The sequence below is a fragment of the Coregonus clupeaformis genome, unplaced genomic scaffold, assembly GCF_020615455.1.
Source record: "Coregonus clupeaformis isolate EN_2021a unplaced genomic scaffold, ASM2061545v1 scaf0561, whole genome shotgun sequence".
Classification (NCBI taxonomy): Eukaryota; Metazoa; Chordata; class Actinopteri; order Salmoniformes; family Salmonidae; genus Coregonus; species Coregonus clupeaformis.
Genome location: NW_025534016.1, coordinates 1 through 17,222, shown reverse-complemented (window position 1 = coordinate 17,222; position 17,222 = coordinate 1). Strand labels below are relative to the sequence as shown.

The window sequence follows — 17,222 nt, the reverse complement described above, 5'->3', positions numbered from 1 at the left end:
TGTCCCCACTACAACAACAAAATACTTAAATAAATGTAATTTTGTCCTTGAAACATTTAATTGAAATATTGTAGAATTCCATTCATTCCTATGGAGGACTGCTCCTACTGGGGAATGCCAATATGGCCGACCGGTGACGTCAACGCTTCTCAATGGCCAATAAATAGCTCCAGCAATCGAGTGTTTATATACAGTGGGGAAAAAAAGTATTTAGTCAGCCACCAATTGTGCAAGTTCTCCCACTTAAAAAGATGAGAGAGGCCTGTAATTTTCATCATAGGTACACGTCAACTATGACAGACAAATTGAGAGAAAAAAAATCCAGAAAATCACATTGTAGGATTTTTAATGAATTTATTTGCAAATTATGGTGGAAAATAAGTATTTGGTCACCTACAAACAAGCAAGATTTCTGGCTCTCACAGACCTGTAACTTCTTCTTTAAGAGGCTCCTCTGTCCTCCACTCGTTACCTGTATTAATGGCACCTGTTTGAACTTGTTATCAGTATAAAAGACACCTGTCCACAACCTCAAACAGTCACACTCCAAACTCCACTATGGCCAAGACCAAAGAGCTGTCAAAGGACACCAGAAACAAAATTGTAGACCTGCACCAGGCTGGGAAGACTGAATCTGCAATAGGTAAGCAGCTTGGTTTGAAGAAATCAACTGTGGGAGCTATTATTAGGAAATGGAAGACATACAAGACCATTGATAATCTCCCTCGATCTGGGGCTCCACGCAAGATCTCACCCCGTGGGGTCAAAATTATCACAAGAACAATGAGCAAAAATCCCAGAATCACACGGGGGGACCTAGTGAATGACCTGCAGAGAGCTGGGACCAAAGTAACAAAGCCTACCATCAGTAACACACTATGCCGCCAGGGACTCAAATCCTGCAGTGCCAGACGTGTCCCCCTGCTTAAGCCAGTACATGTCCAGGCCCGTCTGAAGTTTGCTAGAGTGCATTTGGATGATCCAGAAGAGGATTGGGAGAATGTCATATGGTCAGATGAAACCAAAATATAACTTTTTGGTAAAAACTCAACTCGTCGTGTTTGGAGGACAAAGAATGCTGAGTTGCATCCAAAGAACACCATACCTACTGTGAAGCATGGGGGTGGAAACATCATGCTTTGTGGCTGTTTTTCTGCAAAGGGACCAGGACGACTGATCCGTGTAAAGGAAAGAATGAATGGGACCATGTATCGTGAGATTTTGAGTGAAAACCTCCTTCCATCAGCAAGGGCATTGAAGATGAAACGTGGCTGGGTCTTTCAGCATGACAATGATCCCAAACACACTGCCCGGGCAACGAAGGAGTGGCTTCGTAAGAAGCATTTCAAGGTCCTGGAGTGGCCTAGCCAGTCTCCAGATCTCAACCCGATAGAAAATCTTTGGAGGGAGTTGAAAGTCCGTGTTGCCCAGCGACAGCCCCAAAACATCACTGCTCTAGAGGAGATCTGCATGGAGGAATGGGCCAAAATACCAGCAACAGTGTGTGAAAACCTTGTGAAGACTTACAGAAAACGTTTGACCTGTGTCATTGCCAACAAAGGGTATATAACAAAGTATTGAGAAACTTTTGTTATTGACCAAATACTTATTTTCCACCATAATTTGCAAATTAATTCATTAAAAAATCCTACAATGTGATTTTCTGGATTTTTTTTCCTCATTTTGTCTGTCATAGCTGACGTGTACCTATGATGAAAATTACAGGCCTCTCTCATCTTTTGAAGTGGGAGAACTTGCACAATTGGTGGCTGACTAAATACTTTTTTCCCCCACTGTACATAATTAATTTCTCCATGCTCCCCCCCCCCCCCATCCATCTCTACCCTGTCTGCCCTCCATATAGGCCTGATGGGGTGGTACTCTGGTCTGTACACAGCCTACACCCATCCCTCCCCCATCCCCTCCCTTAGCATGTTGAACCATGTCTATCCATCCATCCATCCATCCTACCATTCTACACCTTACACTGCCCCTGCTCCCCCTCTGAAGAGGCCCCAGACTGAGTGTGCCCTCCATGACTTTGAAGGCGTTTTGAAACCACTCCGACCATCCATCTCTGGGTCACAGGGGGGTACTGAAGTTCTCAATAAAGACCATCATAAGTCATCCTCCTCTCCTCTTCTCTTCTCTTCTCTCCTCTCGTCCCCTCCCCTCTCCCCCTCCCCTCCCCTCTCCCCTCCTCTTTTATCCCCTCCTCCTCTCCTTCTCTTCTCTTCTCTTCTCTTCTCTTCTCTTCTCTTCTCTTCTCTTCTCTTCTCTTCTCTTCTCTTCTCTTCTCTTCTCTTCTCTTCTCTTCTCTTCTCTTCTCTTCTCTTCTCTTCTCCTCTCCTCTCCTCTCCTCTCCTCTCCTCTCCTCTCCTCTTCCCTCCCTCCCCTCTCCCCTCCTCTCTCTTCTCCCCTCCTCTCCTCACCCTTTTCTCCCCTCCTCTCTCCCGTCCTCTCCTCCCAGGCCGTATCTCCCGGGCGGTAGCCTCCATCAACCAGCACCTGTTGAACAGTGATGATGTAGTGAGCTGTTGTCTGGACCTGGGCGTTCCCTCCATGTCCTTCAGGATCAATGGCCAGCCAGTACAAGGCATGTTTGAAGACTTCAACACCGACGGATTCTTCTTCCCCGTAGTCAGCTTCTCTGCAGGGGTCAAGTAAGGGGGCCAGCACACTCACACACACACACACACACATACACACACACACACACACACACGCAGAGACACACAGACGCAGACACAGACGCTCACATTCACAGCTTCTCCGCAGCGGTCAAGTAAGGGTCCAGCTAGGTTAATTTATTAATTTGTGAATGGTCAGGATAGGATAAATAGGAACTGTGATGAGAATATGAAGAGGCTGGAGAGTGGGGATTGCATAGTGGATGGGGTTGTTGCTAGGATAGCATTAGTTTAAGAAAATGGCCCAGCAATGGCAAAATGAAGATGTTCTGAACCTGAAAAGTTTAATAGACTCTAGAGGCTATAGTTCTATAGTTCTATAGATTAGCTTTGGGTATATGAATATTACACAACATCATTTTGGCCAGTAATAGCTTTTATCTCTAACTTCCTGGTCTCCGCCTCTCCTCAGGGTGCGTTTCCTACTGGGTGGTCGTCATGGAGACTTTAAGTTCCTGCCCCCGGCGGGTTACTCCCCATGTTATGAGGCCCTGCTCCCCAAGGAGAAGATGAGGGTGGAGCCTGTGAAGGAGTACAAGAGGGACCATGGAGGGGTCAGGGACCTACTGGGGACGACACAGTTCCTCTCCCAGGCCTCCTTCATCCCCACACCTGTAGACACCAGCCAGGTAACATACACCTGGACACCTGTAAACAGTCAGTCAGTCAGTCAGTTAGCCGATTGATTGATCAATTAATCACTCAATCGATCAAGCAAGCAAGAAACCAATCAATCATTTTTATATACTTTTTAAAAACACAAAGTTTAAAAGCTTGTCTTCATCTTACTGCCCAACACTAAATCAACTTCTCCATCTCTCCACTCTGCCTCTCTCTCTCTCTCTCTCTCCAGATTGTTCTGCCTCCTCACCTGGACCACGTGCGTGACAGACTAGCAGAGAACATTCATGAACTGTGGGGCATGAACAAGATCGAACTGGGCTGGTCCTATGGCAAGGTAGGTGCTATACCTCACTGGTCCTATGGCAAGGTAGGTGCCTCCCTCCCCCCTCCCTCCCTCCCTCCCTCCCTAACTGCAGCAGTAAGAGTGGTTGTTAGAATGCTCAGCACACACACCATAGTTCTTTATACAAGAGTGGTTATCATAGAATCATTTCCTCTGAGGCCAGGAGAACACAACCACCAACCACGGCTGTTTGAGGAGGCTGGTTTGGTACATAATATAATATAATAAATGAATGATGCTGTGACTATAAGGAGCCTCATTACTCAGGGGGCTCTGACCTTCTCATTAATTAAGGATAATATTTAGTCAGGGGGCTCTGACCTTCTCATTCATTAAGGACAATATTTAGTCAGGGGGCTCTGACCTTCTCATTCATTAAGGATCATATTTAGTCAGGGGGCTCTGACCTTCTCATTCATTAAGGATCATATTTAGTCAGGGGGCTCTGACCTTCTCATTCATTAAGGATCATATTTAGTCAGGGGGCTCTGACCTTCTCATTCATTAAGGATCATATTTAGTCAGGGGGCTCTGACCTTCTCATTCATTAAGGATCACATTTAGTCAGGGGGCTCTGACCTTCTCATTCATTAAGGATCATATTTAGTCAGGGGGCTCTGACCTTCTCATTCATTAAGGATCATATTTAGTCAGGGGGCTCTGACCTTCTCATTCATTAAGGATCATATTTAGTCAGGGGGCTGTGACCTTCTCATTCATTAAGGACAATATTTAGTCAGGGGCTCTGACCTTCTCATTCATTAAGGACAATATTTAGTCAGGGGGCTCTGACCTTCTCATTCATTAAGGACAATATTTAGTCAGGGGGCTCTGACCTTCTCATTCATTAAGGACAATATTTAGTCAAGGGGCTCTGACCTTCTCATTCATTAAGGATCATATTTAGTCAGGGGGCTCTGACCTTCTCATTCATTAAGGATCATATTGGGGCGGCAGGTAGCTTAGTGGTTAAGAGTGTTGTGCCAGTAACCGAAAGGTCGCTGGTTCTAATCCCCGAGCCGACTAGGTGAAAAATCTGTCGATGTGCCCTTGAGCAAGGCACTTAACCCTAATTGCTCCTGTAAGTCGCTCTGGATAAGAGCGTCTGCTAAATGTGTAAAATGTTATATTTAGTCAGGGGGCTCTGACCTTCTCATTCATTAAGGATCATATTTAGTCAGGGGGCTCTGACCTTCTCATTCATTAAGGACAATATTTAGTCAGGGGGCTCTGACCTTCTCATTCATTAAGGATCATATTTAGTCAGGGGGCTCTGACCTTCTCATTCATTAAGGACAATATTTAGTCAGGGGGCTCTGACCTTCTCATTCATTAAGGACAATATTTAGTCAGGGGGCTCTGACCTTCTCATTCATTAAGGACAATATTTAGTCAGGGGGCTCTGACCTTCTCATTCATTAAGGACAATATTTAGTCAGGGGGCTCTGACCTTATCATTCATTAAGGACAATATTTAGTCAAGGGGCTCTGACCTTCTCATTCATTAAGGACAATATTTAGTCAGGGGGCTCTGACCTTATCATTCATTAAGGACAATATTTAGTCAAGGGGCTCTGACCTTCTCATTCATTAAGGACAATATTTAGTCAGGGGGCTCTGACCTTCTCATTCATTAAGGATCATATTTAGTCAGGGGGCTCTGACCTTCTCATTCATTAAGGATCATATTTAGTCAGGGGGCTCTGACCTTCTCATTCATTAAGGACAATATTTAGTCAGGGGGCTCTGACCTTCTCATTCATTAAGGACAATATTTAGTCAGGGGGCTCTGACCTTCTCATTCATTAAGGACAATATTTAGTCAGGGGGCTCTGACCTTCTCATTCATTAAGGACAATATTTAGCTTGAAAGTGACATTAGCTTGAAAGTGACATTGGTTTGTTCCCAAATTGCACCCTATCCCATATATAGTGCAATACTTTTGACCATGTCCCAACTCCCAACATCCTGAAGGAGATCGGACGAGACCAAGTGGCAGATACTTGGCAGGATGATGAGAAGACAATACACTTAGAGTTTGGTACATTTATCATCTCAGACTAGTTTGGTACATTTATCATCTCAGACTAGTTTGGTACATTTATCATCTCAGACTAGTTTGGTACATTTATCATCTCAGACTAGTTTGGTACATTTATCATCTCAGACTAGTTTGGTACATTTATCATCTCAGACTAGTTTGGTACATTTATCATCTCAGACTAGTTTGGTACATTTATCATCTCAGACTAGTTTGGTACATTTATCATCTCAGACTAGTTTGGTACATTTATCATCTCAGACTAGTTTGGTACATTTATCATCTCAGACTAGTTTGGTACATTTATCATCTCAGACTAGTTTGGTACATTTATCATCTCAGACTAGTTTGGTACATTTATCATCTCAGGCTAGTTTGGTACATTTATCATCTCAGACTAGTTTGGTACATTTATCATCTCAGACTAGTTTGGTACATTTATCATCTCAGACTAGTTTGGTACATTTATCATCTCAGACTAGTTTGGTACATTTATCATCTCAGACTAGTTTGGTACATGTATCATCTCAGACTAGAGTACATGCCCTTTCTGTTGGAATGATCTCCTCTGTAAACTCCTACCATTCTTTATTGTCAGCTGAAGTCCGATGCACACACACACACACACACACACACACACACACACACACTGGCAAGGTGTTATTCTGAATCTGAGAACACTCATCTTGGTTAGACATTCATACAGTAAAGCTGCTATCTTCGCTCTGTGAACTCCACAGACCTGGGTCAAATAGTATTCGAAATCTTTCAAATACAGAGCTTTTGCTTTAGCCTGCCTTGAGTTCCAGGTGCGCAGGGTCTGCACTTTTGAGACTTTTCTATTGGTTCCATTGCAGCTGGCAAGCTCAATCAAGCACATATAGAGTGTTTGAAATTATTTAAAATAGTATTTGAACCCAGGTCTGAGTGGCCCCGCTAAACGTAGCATATTCTCTTGCTCAATTACTCTACCGACAGCTGCTCAAGTTAACCTAGGGAAATAAATATAAACATCTGTGCAAAAAATGTGTTTAAGCTTGCTCTGATTCAGTAAACACAGAGAGGTGAATAGGTTTGTTAGTAAGGGCTCTCACTCTGTGCTGAGCCCGTGAAGAATATTTGATGAATAGGTTTCTACTAGTTTCTTCTAGTTGTCATGAAGTGCATCATTGAGGTTTTTGTCAATAGTTGCAGACAGAGAGCGAAATCAGTTTGTGCATCCAGACGTGACCGTGCTACATCGCCTCTCCTCTCTCCCTCAGGTTCGAGATGACAACAAGAGGCAGCACCCGTGCCTGGTGGATTTCACCAAGCTGCCTGAAACTGAGAGTAACTATAACCTGCAGATGTCTAGCGAAACTCTCAAGTGAGTAGCTAGGCTAAGATTCTTAACACTAATACATACTGTATCACACATTCCCATTACTCATTCCATCCATTTACACTGAAAATAGTAGCCACCGATGACAACCAGACTGTCATCCCAGTATCTACCAAAAAAAAAAAGTATCTACATCTTCCACACACAGTGATTGATAGCCATGTTTGACTAAGAGGATGTTTCATACATTTCGTACCAGGACATGTGTTTTAAAGGAGTGCCTGTGTGATGACGCTGTCCAGGGGAAGATGATGACTATCTGTTTAGGTGTAATACTACGCTCTGAGCTCAGAGCTCCTCCAGGCCCTTTAAATCAATGCACCCCTAGGTTTCACTCAGGAGACCTAGGTCATTAGTTGCAGCTAGTTGCGTTAATATCGTCCTCATACAGCTCAGATGCAGTTCATGTGACTCAGTGTTTACAGGATTTTTAATCAACTGAAAGAAGCAGCTGCAGCACTCACACATGACTAATACTAAAGTTACAGGTGCTTATTTTGTGAACAATTGTTTTTATTGAATCACATCAAAGGCAATACAATCAATAAAATAAATAAAATAAAGTTACTGGTGCTGATCTCATGAAACAGTAATGTGGAATATAAATGGAACAGAATAGTGCTGGTGCTGGCAGTGCCATATAGCTGCTTGTTAAATTCACCTGGCCAGAGTGTCTGTCTGCCAGGGAACGATCCCCTCCACCTCACGGTGGTGTCCGCGGTCCCTACGATTCACCTGGCCAGAGTGTCTGTCTGCCAGGGAACGAGCCCCTCCACCTCACGGTGGTGTCCGCGGTCCCTACGAATGGCTACATTTGAAAAAAATAAAAAATAAAAGAACAGAACATGATAGTGAAGTTCATGCATTGAAAGCATGCATGGTAACTCCTGTTCCCTGTCGCTCTATGTGTCTCAGGACCCTGTTGGCGTTGGGATGTCATGTTGCACAGACCAACGTTAACGCTGAGGACGATCTGAAGAAAGTCAAACTGCCCAAAGAGTAAGTCATGTGGTTTCTACTAGTACCTATTAGATCAGTAGGAGGTTGATTACGAGTTACATTAACACAACCCTGCAGGAGTTTCTAGGGGAGAAATGTACCCAGTGACTGTGAATCATTATTTCTGAGATGACCAGTCATTAAAGCAATGTGAGATGAGCTATATTAGGAAATCAGAGGGAGACTGTCTTGGGCTTGGATACACTTATTCAACTCTACATTTGAGGTCTGGCTTAGAAGGCTTTCCTTCAAAGCTTCTTTCTACTGTCTTAACCTATTATTTTCCTGTGTTTAATGCAGCTGTGTGATGTCTAACGGTTATATTCTGTGTATATCCGTAGCTGTGTGATGTCTAACGGTTATATTCTGTGTATATCCGTAGCTATGTGATGTCTAACGGTTATATTCTGTGTATATCCGTAGCTATGTGATGTCTAACGGTTATATTCTGTGTATATCCGTAGCTATGTGATGTCTAACGGTTATATTCTGTGTATATCCGTAGCTGTGTAATGTCTAACGGTTATATTCTGTGTATATCCGTAGCTATGTGATGTCTAACGGTTATATTCTGTGTATATCCGTAGCTATGTGATGTCTAACGGTTATATTCTGTGTATATCCGTAGCTATGTGATGTCTAACGGTTATATTCTGTGTATATCCGTAGCTGTGTGATGTCTAACGGTTATATTCTGTGTATATCCGTAGCTGTGTGATGTCTAACGGTTATATTCTGTGTATATCCGTAGCTATGTGATGTCTAACGGGTACAAGCCAACGCCGCTGGAGCTTTCTGAGGTGAAACTGACAGCTGGTCAGGAGGTTCTGGTGGATAAACTGGCGGAGAACGCCCACAACGTGTGGGCCAAGGACAGGATCAAACAAGGATGGACCTACGGCATCCAGCAGGTACATGTTTTGGCCCAGCTCTCTATCCATTACAGTTTAGGTGTAATTCAATGCAAATACATAGCAACTCGTGACCAGCGAATGAATGATGTGTATCAGGCATAAGATCAACGGATGAGCTTTGATTGCATACATTTTATGCATTTAGATGTTGTGTAACACACCATTCTTGATAGTATACACCATCATTTAACAAGGGAACCCTGACAGAGCTGATTTGTGTTGTCGTTATTTCTCTGTAGGATGTGAAGAGCAGGCGTAACCCTCGTCTGGTGCCGTACGCTCTGCTAGACGAGAGAACCAAGAAGTCTAACAGAGACAGTCTGAGAGAGGCCATCAGGACCCTGGTTGGATATGGCTACAACATCGACCCCCCAGACCAGGAAGGTGGGTAGAGGACTGTAACAGCAATATAATATATGGTGGTAAGTTATCTTGTCATACACATGTACCATCCTGCAACTAAGTCATGGGCTATGGGCTAGCAAACCGGTACAGGTCATTCTTACACAATCAATGTAAGTTTACATATCGTTAGATAAAGAAATCCTTATCACTGCCCACCTGAATGTGTGCTTCCCCTTTTCTCAGTCGTTTCTGTGGATTCTAGTCTTCAATTGACTGCAATAGATATGGTCATTCGAGCCGGATTGAGTGCTCTGCCACAGATATAAGATATCTCTCTAGCTAGGCCCATATATGCCCTTAAAGGTGCAGGGCCTCGTTAGCAGTTCATACATTTTCATTGGTTGAATGTCTTCTTCCCTGTGTCCCCAGCCTGTCATATTGTGGAGAGGCAGAGCATTGAGACGATCAGGTTCTTCCGCGTAGAGCAGACGTATGCAGTGAAGACAGGGAAGTGGTACTTTGAGTTTGAGGCCCTGACCGGAGGGGACATGAGGGTTGGCTGGGCTAGACCAGGCTGTAGATCAGACTTTGACCTGGGCATGGACGACCAGGCTTACGTCTTCGATGGATACAAGGTAAACAAACAACAATTAGTATCTTTAAATAATATATCTTATCTGTTTTGATCTTATCTGTTTTTATGTTATGTTAACATATCTTATCTTTTATACTGTTTGAAGTTGATTATAATCTACAGTGCTTTCAGAAAGTATTCAAACCCCTTGATTTTTCCACATTTTGTTGTGTTACAGCCTGAATTTAAAATGGATTAAATTGTGATTTTGTGTCACTGGTCTACACACAATACTCCATAATGTCAAAGTGAAATTTCTACAAATTAATACAAAATGAAAAGCTGAAATGTCTTGCGTCAATAAGTATTCAACCCCTTTGTTATGGCAAGCCTAAATAAGTTCAGGAGTTAAAATGTGCTCAACAAGTCACAATAAGTTTCATGGACTCACTATGTGTGCAATAATATTGTTTAACATGATTTTTGAATGACTACCTCATCTTTGTACCCCACACATACAATTTTCTGTAAGGTCCCTCAGTCAAGCAGTGAATTTCAAACACAGATTCAACCACAAAGACCCGGGAGTTTTTCCAATGCCTCGCAAAGGGCACCTATTGGTAGATGGGTAGAAATAAAAAAAGCAGACATTGAATATCCCTTTGAGCATGGTGAAGTTATTAATTACACTTTGGATGGTGTATCAATAGACCCAGTCACTACTAAGATACAGGCGTCCTTCCTAACTCAGTTGCCGGAGAGGAAGGAAACCACTCAGGGATTTCACCATGAGGCCAATTGTGACGAGTACTGAGTATACGAAGAGGCAGGACGCAGACGCAGGAATAAACAACGTCAAGGTTTACTTAACAAGGAGAACGAGAAATAACAAACATAGAGTAAACGACACGAAGCTTAACAATCACACACAACATCATCCAGAACAGTCCAGGGCTAAACAGGGGTGGTGATGAGATGATGAGGTGCAGGTGCGCTGGAGGTGATTAGGGTGCGTTGGGTTTCCATTCCGCTGTTGCCGAGGTGGTGCGCTCAGACCGGTGGCTCAGTAGACCGGCGAATCAGAGCGCCGGAGGGGAGCAACGGGAGGAGACGTGACACCAATGGTGATTTTAAAACATTTACAGAGTTTAATGGCTGTGATAGGAGAAAACTGAGGATGGATCAACAACATTGTAGTTACCACAATACTAACTTAAATGACAGAGTGAAAAGAAGGAAGCCTGTAGAGAATAAAAATATTCCCTGAGTGATTTCCTTCCTCTCCGGCAAATGAGTTAGGAAGGACGACTGTAACTTTGTAGTGACTGGGTGTTTAAGTTTATTATCATGTACGTATAGGCCTAACTGATTCTGCAATCAGCAATGATATATTGTTGCCAAACAAGCCAACAGCAAGTTGGCTAAATCAGAAAAAACGGACATGCCAATCACCAAGGCAAATTATTGTACACTTGGTCATACGCTTGATTGTACACTTGATCGACTTTACGTTTCAGGGGTGATTATTGCATTAGGGATAGTAATAAGTGTTGATGGTTGTTCCCCCAGGGTCGTCGTATGCACATGGGTGCGCGTTTCTTCGGGCAGTCATGGAACAAGGGAGACGTGGTGGGCTGCATGATCAACATGGAGGACAAGTCTATGGTCTTCACTCTCAATGGAGAACTACTCATCACTAACAAGGGATCAGAGCTCTGCTTCGTTGACTTCGAGACAGACGATGGTGAGTTTATCTTTACAAGGGATCAGAGCTCTGCATAGTTGACTTCCAGACAGACGATGGTGGGTTCATCTTTACAAGGGATCAGAGCTCTGCATCGTTGACTTCCAGACAGACGATGGTGAGTTTATCTTTACAAGGGATCAGAGCTCTGCATAGTTGACGTCCAGACAGACGATGGTGGGTTCATCTTTACAAGGGATCAGAGCTCTGCATAGTTGACTTCCAGACAGACGATGGTGCATTTATCTTTACAAGGGATCAGAGCTCTGCTATGTTGACTTCCAGACAGACAATGGTGAGTTTATCTTTACAAGGGATCAGAGCTCTGCATAGTTGACTTCCAGACAGACGATGGTGAGTTTATCTTTACAAGGGATCAGAGCTCTGCATAGTTGACTTCCAGACAGACGATGGTGGGTTCATCTTTACAAGGGATCAGAGCTCTGCATAGTTGACTTCCAGACAGACGATGGTGGGTTCATCTTTACAAGGGATCAGAGCTCTGCATAGTTGACTTCCAGACAGACGATGGTGGGTTCATCTTTACAAGTGATCAGAGCTCTGCATAGTTGACTTCCAGACAGACGATGGTGCATTTATCTTTACAAGAGATCAGAGCTCTGCATAGTTGACTTCCAGACAGACGATGGTGGGTTTATCTTTACAAGGGATCAGAGCTCTGCATAGTTGACTTCCAGACAGACGATGGTGAGTTTATCTTTACAAGGGATCAGAGCTCTGCATAGTTGACTTCCAGACAGACGATGGTGGGTTCATCTTTACAAGGGATCAGAGCTCTGCATAGTTGACTTCCAGACAGACGATGGTGGGTTCATCTTTACAAGGGATCAGAGCTCTGAATAGTTGACTTCCAGACAGACGATGGTGGGTTCATCTTTACAAGGGATCAGAGCTCTGCATAGTTGACTTCCAGACAGACGATGGTGCATTTATCTTTACAAGAGATCAGAGCTCTGCATAGTTGACTTCCAGACAGACGATGGTGGGTTTATCTTTACAAGGGATCAGAGCTCTGCATAGTTGACTTCCAGACAGACGATGGTGGGTTTATCTTTACAAGGGATCAGAGCTCTGCATAGTTGACTTCCAGACAGACAATGGTGGGTTCATCTTTACAAGGGATCAGAGCTCTGCATAGTTGACTTCCAGACAGACGATGGTGGGTTCATCTTTACAAGGGATCAGAGCTCTGCATAGTTGACTTCCAGACAGACGATGGTGGGTTCATCTTTACAAGGGATCAGAGCTCTGCATAGTTGACTTCCAGACAGACGATGGTGAGTTTATCTTTACAAGGGATCAGAGCTCTGCATAGTTGACGTCCAGACAGACGATGGTGGGTTCATCTTTACAAGGGATCAGAGCTCTGCATAGTTGACTTCCAGACAGACGATGGTGGGTTCATCTTTACAAGGGATCAGAGCTCTGCATAGTTGACTTCCAGACAGACGATGGTGGGTTCATCTTTACAAGGGATCAGAGCTCTGCATAGTTGACTTCCAGACAGACGATGGTGGGTTCATCTTTACAAGTGATCAGAGCTCTGCATAGTTGACTTCCAGACAGACGATGGTGCATTTATCTTTACAAGAGATCAGAGCTCTGCATAGTTGACTTCAGACAGACGATGGTGGGTTTATCTTTTACAAGGGATCAGAGCTCTGCATAGTTGACTTCCAGACAGACGATGGTGAGTTTATCTTTACAAGGGATCAGAGCTCTGCATAGTTGACTTCCAGACAGACGATGGTGGGTTCATCTTCACAAGGGATCAGAGCTCTGCATAGTTGACTTCAGACAGACGATGGTGGGTTCATCTTTACAAGGGATCAGAGCTCTGAATAGTTGACTTCCAGACAGACGATGGTGGGTTCATCTTTTACAAGGGATCAGAGCTCTGCATAGTTGACTTCCAGACAGACGATGGTGCATTTATCTTTACAAGAGATCAGAGCTCTGCATAGTTGACTTCCAGACAGACGATGGTGGGTTTATCTTTACAAGGGATCAGAGCTCTGCATAGTTGACTTCCAGACAGACGATGGTGGGTTTATCTTTACAAGGGATCAGAGCTCTGCATAGTTGACTTCCAGACAGACAATGGTGGGTTCATCTTTACAAGGGATCGGAGCTCTGCATAGTTGACTTCCAGACAGATGATGGTGGGTTCATCTTTACAAGGGATCAGAGCTCTGCATAGTTGACTTCCAGACAGACGATGGTGAGTTTATCTTTACAAGGGATCAGAGCTCTGCATAGTTGACGTCCAGACAGACGATGGTGGGTTCATCTTTACAAGGGATCAGAGCTCTGCATAGTTGACTTCCAGACAGACGATGGTGCATTTATCTTTACAAGGGATCAGAGCTCTGCATAGTTGACTTCCAGACAGACGATGGTGGGTTCATCTTTACAAGGGATCAGAGCTCTGCATAGTTGACTTCCAGACAGACAATGGTGGGTTCATCTTTACAAGGGATCAGAGCTCTGCATAGTTGACTTCCAGACAGACGATGGTGCATTTATCTTTACAAGAGATCAGAGCTCTGCATAGTTGACTTCCAGACAGACAATGGTGGGTTTATCTTTACAAGGGATCAGAGCTCTGCATAGTTGACTTCCAGACAGACGATGGTGCATTTATCTTTACAAGGGATCAGAGCTCTGCATAGTTGACTTCCAGACAGACGATGGTGGGTTCATCTTTACAAGGGATCAGAGCTCTGCATAGTTGACTTCCAGACAGACGATGGTGGGTTTATCTTTACAAGGGATCAGAGCTCTGCATAGTTAACTTCCAGACAGACGATGGTGGGTTCATCTTTACAAGGGATCAGAGCTCTGCATAGTTGACTTCCAGACAGACGATGGTGGGTTCATCTTTACAAGGGATCAGAGCTCTGCATAGTTGACTTCCAGACAGACGATGGTGGGTTCATTTTTACAAGGGATCAGAGCTCTGCATAGTTGACTTCCAGACAGACGATGGTGGGTTTATCTTTACAAGGGATCAGAGCTCTGCATAGTTGACTTCCAGACAGACGATGGTGGGTTCATCTTTACAAGGGATCAGAGCTCTGCATAGTTGACTTCCAGACAGACGATGGTGGGTTCATCTTTATCCTTCCTTAGTCTCAACTTGGAAGATTCTGTAGTCTCCTTTTCCCTCTAGGAAGATGGGAGATTGAGGTTCATCCTTCCTAAGCTAACTTTGTGTTTTCATCAAGATAAAATAAACTGTTTTATTGTCCGTTTTCACATAAATTGGCTTTGCATCATGAAATGGGTTTAAATGTATCCATATATTCAAGATGTGTTTTACCAGAAAGGTACTCTTGAGGTTTGAATCTATTTTCTTAGAAATCGGCGTGGAGAGCATGTACATTTACATTTTTAGTCGCTCTTATCCAGAGCGACTTACAGGAGCAATTAGGGTTAAGTGCCTTGCTTAAGGGCACATCGACAGATTTTTCACCTAGTCGGCTCGGGGATTAGAACCAGCGACCTTTCGGTTACTGGCACAACGCTCTTACCCACTAAGCTACCTGCCGCCCCGTATGTTTATGTAAACATAAAGTGAAACATAAATCAGCAAAGCAATGGGAAAATCTTTCATTTCTTGTGCTGCTGTTGGAAGAAACACACAGTTACTTAATGTAAATCATATCGGTTGTTGTGTTCCAAATTAAGCTTATTCTCCAATATTCTAGAATCTAGGGGAGTGCGGTGTAACAGAGTGCTTTCCAAATAATGGGTAGTTTTGCGAAGTTAAGTGCTTTTGGGTTGAGGTTTAAGATTAGCTCCTTTCCAAAAACATACGTTAACCTCTGACCTCTATGCTTTCCAGGGTTCATCGCAGTGTGTTGACTGGCCCAGTCCCAGATCGACCTTATAACCTTTTACCTCTGACCACTACCCCTCCAGGCTTCATCCCAGTGTGTTGTCTAGCCCAGTCCCAGATCGACCTTATAACCTCTAACCTCTGACCTCTGACCTCTAACCCCTCCAGGCTTCATCCCAGTGTGTTGTCTGGCCCAGTCTGAGATTGGCCGAATGAACCTGGGGAAGGACGCCAGCACCTTTAAGTACTACACCATGTGTGGCCTGCAGGAGGGCTTCGAACCCTTCGCTGTCAACATGAACAGAGAGGTCACCATGTGGTTCAGCAAACGCCTGCCTACCTTCGTCAACATCCCCAAGGACCACAACCACATCGAGGTACCGTTTTACTATTTAGTGGCATGATTACCCAAGGGCCTGATGTTGATCAATCTCCACTAAAGCCTGACGATTTAAAGCAAATTGGTTTGTCAGTGGTTTAAGATGTGCCAAACGTAAAGTTTCCTCCCTGGTTCTGAATGCTAATCATTCTCCTCTCCATATGATTGTGACTGCTCCTCCCCTCTGAATCTGATTGTGACTGCTATTCCCCTCTGAATCTGATTGTGACTGCTCCTCCCCTCTGAATCTGATTGTGACTGCTATTCCCCTCTGAATCTGATTGTGACTGCTCCTCCCCTCTGAATCAGATTGTGACTGCTCATCCCCTCTGATTGTGATTGTGACTGCTCCTCCTCTCTGAATCTGATTGTGACTGCTCCTCCCCTCTGAATCTGATTGTGACTGCTCCTCCTCTCTGAATCTGATTGTGACTGCTCCTCCCATCTGAATCTGATTGTGAGTGCTCCTCCCCTCTGAATCTGATTGTGACTGCTCCTCCCCTCTGAATCTGATTGTGACTGCTCATCCCCTCTGAATCTGATCGTGACTGCTCCTCCCCTCTGAATCTGATTGTGACTGCTCCTCCCCTCTGAATCTGATTGTGACTGCTCCTCCCCTCTGATCGTCACTGCTCCTCCCCTCTGAATCTGATTGTCACTGCTCCTCCCCTCTGAATCTGATTGTGACTGCCCTTCCCCTCTGAATATGATTGTGACTGCTCCTCCCCTCTGAATCTGATTGTGACTGCTATTCCCCTCTGAATCTGATTGTGACTGCTCCTCCCCTCTGAATCTGATTGTGACTGCTCCTCCCCTCTGAATCTGATTGTGACTACTCCTCCCTTCTGAATCTGATTGTGACTGCTCTTCCCCTCTGATTGTGACTGCTCTTCCCCTCTGAATCTGATTGTGACTGCTCCTCCCCTCTGATCGTCACTGCTCCTCCCCTCTGAATCTGATTGTGACTGCTCCTCCCCTCTGAATCTGATTGTGACTGCTCCTCCCCTCTGAATCTGATTGTGACTGCTCCTCCCCTCTGATCATCACTGCTCCCTCCCTCTGAATCTGATTGTGACTGCTCCTCCCCTCTGAATCTGATTGTGACTCCTCCTCCCCTCTGACTCTGATTGTGACTCCTCCTCCCCTCTGAATCTGATTGTGACTGCTCCTACCCTCTAAATGAGATTGTGACTACTCCTCCCTTCTGAATCTGATTGTCAAATCAAATCAAATCAAATCAAATTTTATTGGTCACATGCGCCGAATACAACAGGTGCAGACATTACAGTGAAATGCTTACTTACAGCCCTTAACCAACAGTGCAT

The 17,222-nt window shown here is 44.3% G+C and overlaps 1 protein-coding gene across 1 annotated transcript in view; it reads left to right on the top strand.

Moving 5' to 3' along the window:
- Positions 1–15,895, top strand: part of LOC121548637 (ryanodine receptor 3-like) — a gene marked incomplete at its 3' end in the record, with an annotated part of 127,160 nt that extends 111,265 nt beyond the window's left edge. Inside the window, exons 21-30 of the mRNA XM_045215940.1 lie at positions 2,471–2,663; positions 3,103–3,319; positions 3,544–3,648; positions 6,962–7,065; positions 7,996–8,079; positions 8,831–8,990; positions 9,233–9,377; positions 9,768–9,973; positions 11,482–11,656; positions 15,687–15,895. Of these exons, the coding sequence (XP_045071875.1) occupies positions 2,471–2,663; positions 3,103–3,319; positions 3,544–3,648; positions 6,962–7,065; positions 7,996–8,079; positions 8,831–8,990; positions 9,233–9,377; positions 9,768–9,973; positions 11,482–11,656; positions 15,687–15,895 (1,598 nt within the window). The remainder of the gene's footprint in view (positions 1–2,470; positions 2,664–3,102; positions 3,320–3,543; positions 3,649–6,961; positions 7,066–7,995; positions 8,080–8,830; positions 8,991–9,232; positions 9,378–9,767; positions 9,974–11,481; positions 11,657–15,686) is intronic.
- Between the last annotated feature and the right edge of the window lie 1,327 nt (positions 15,896–17,222).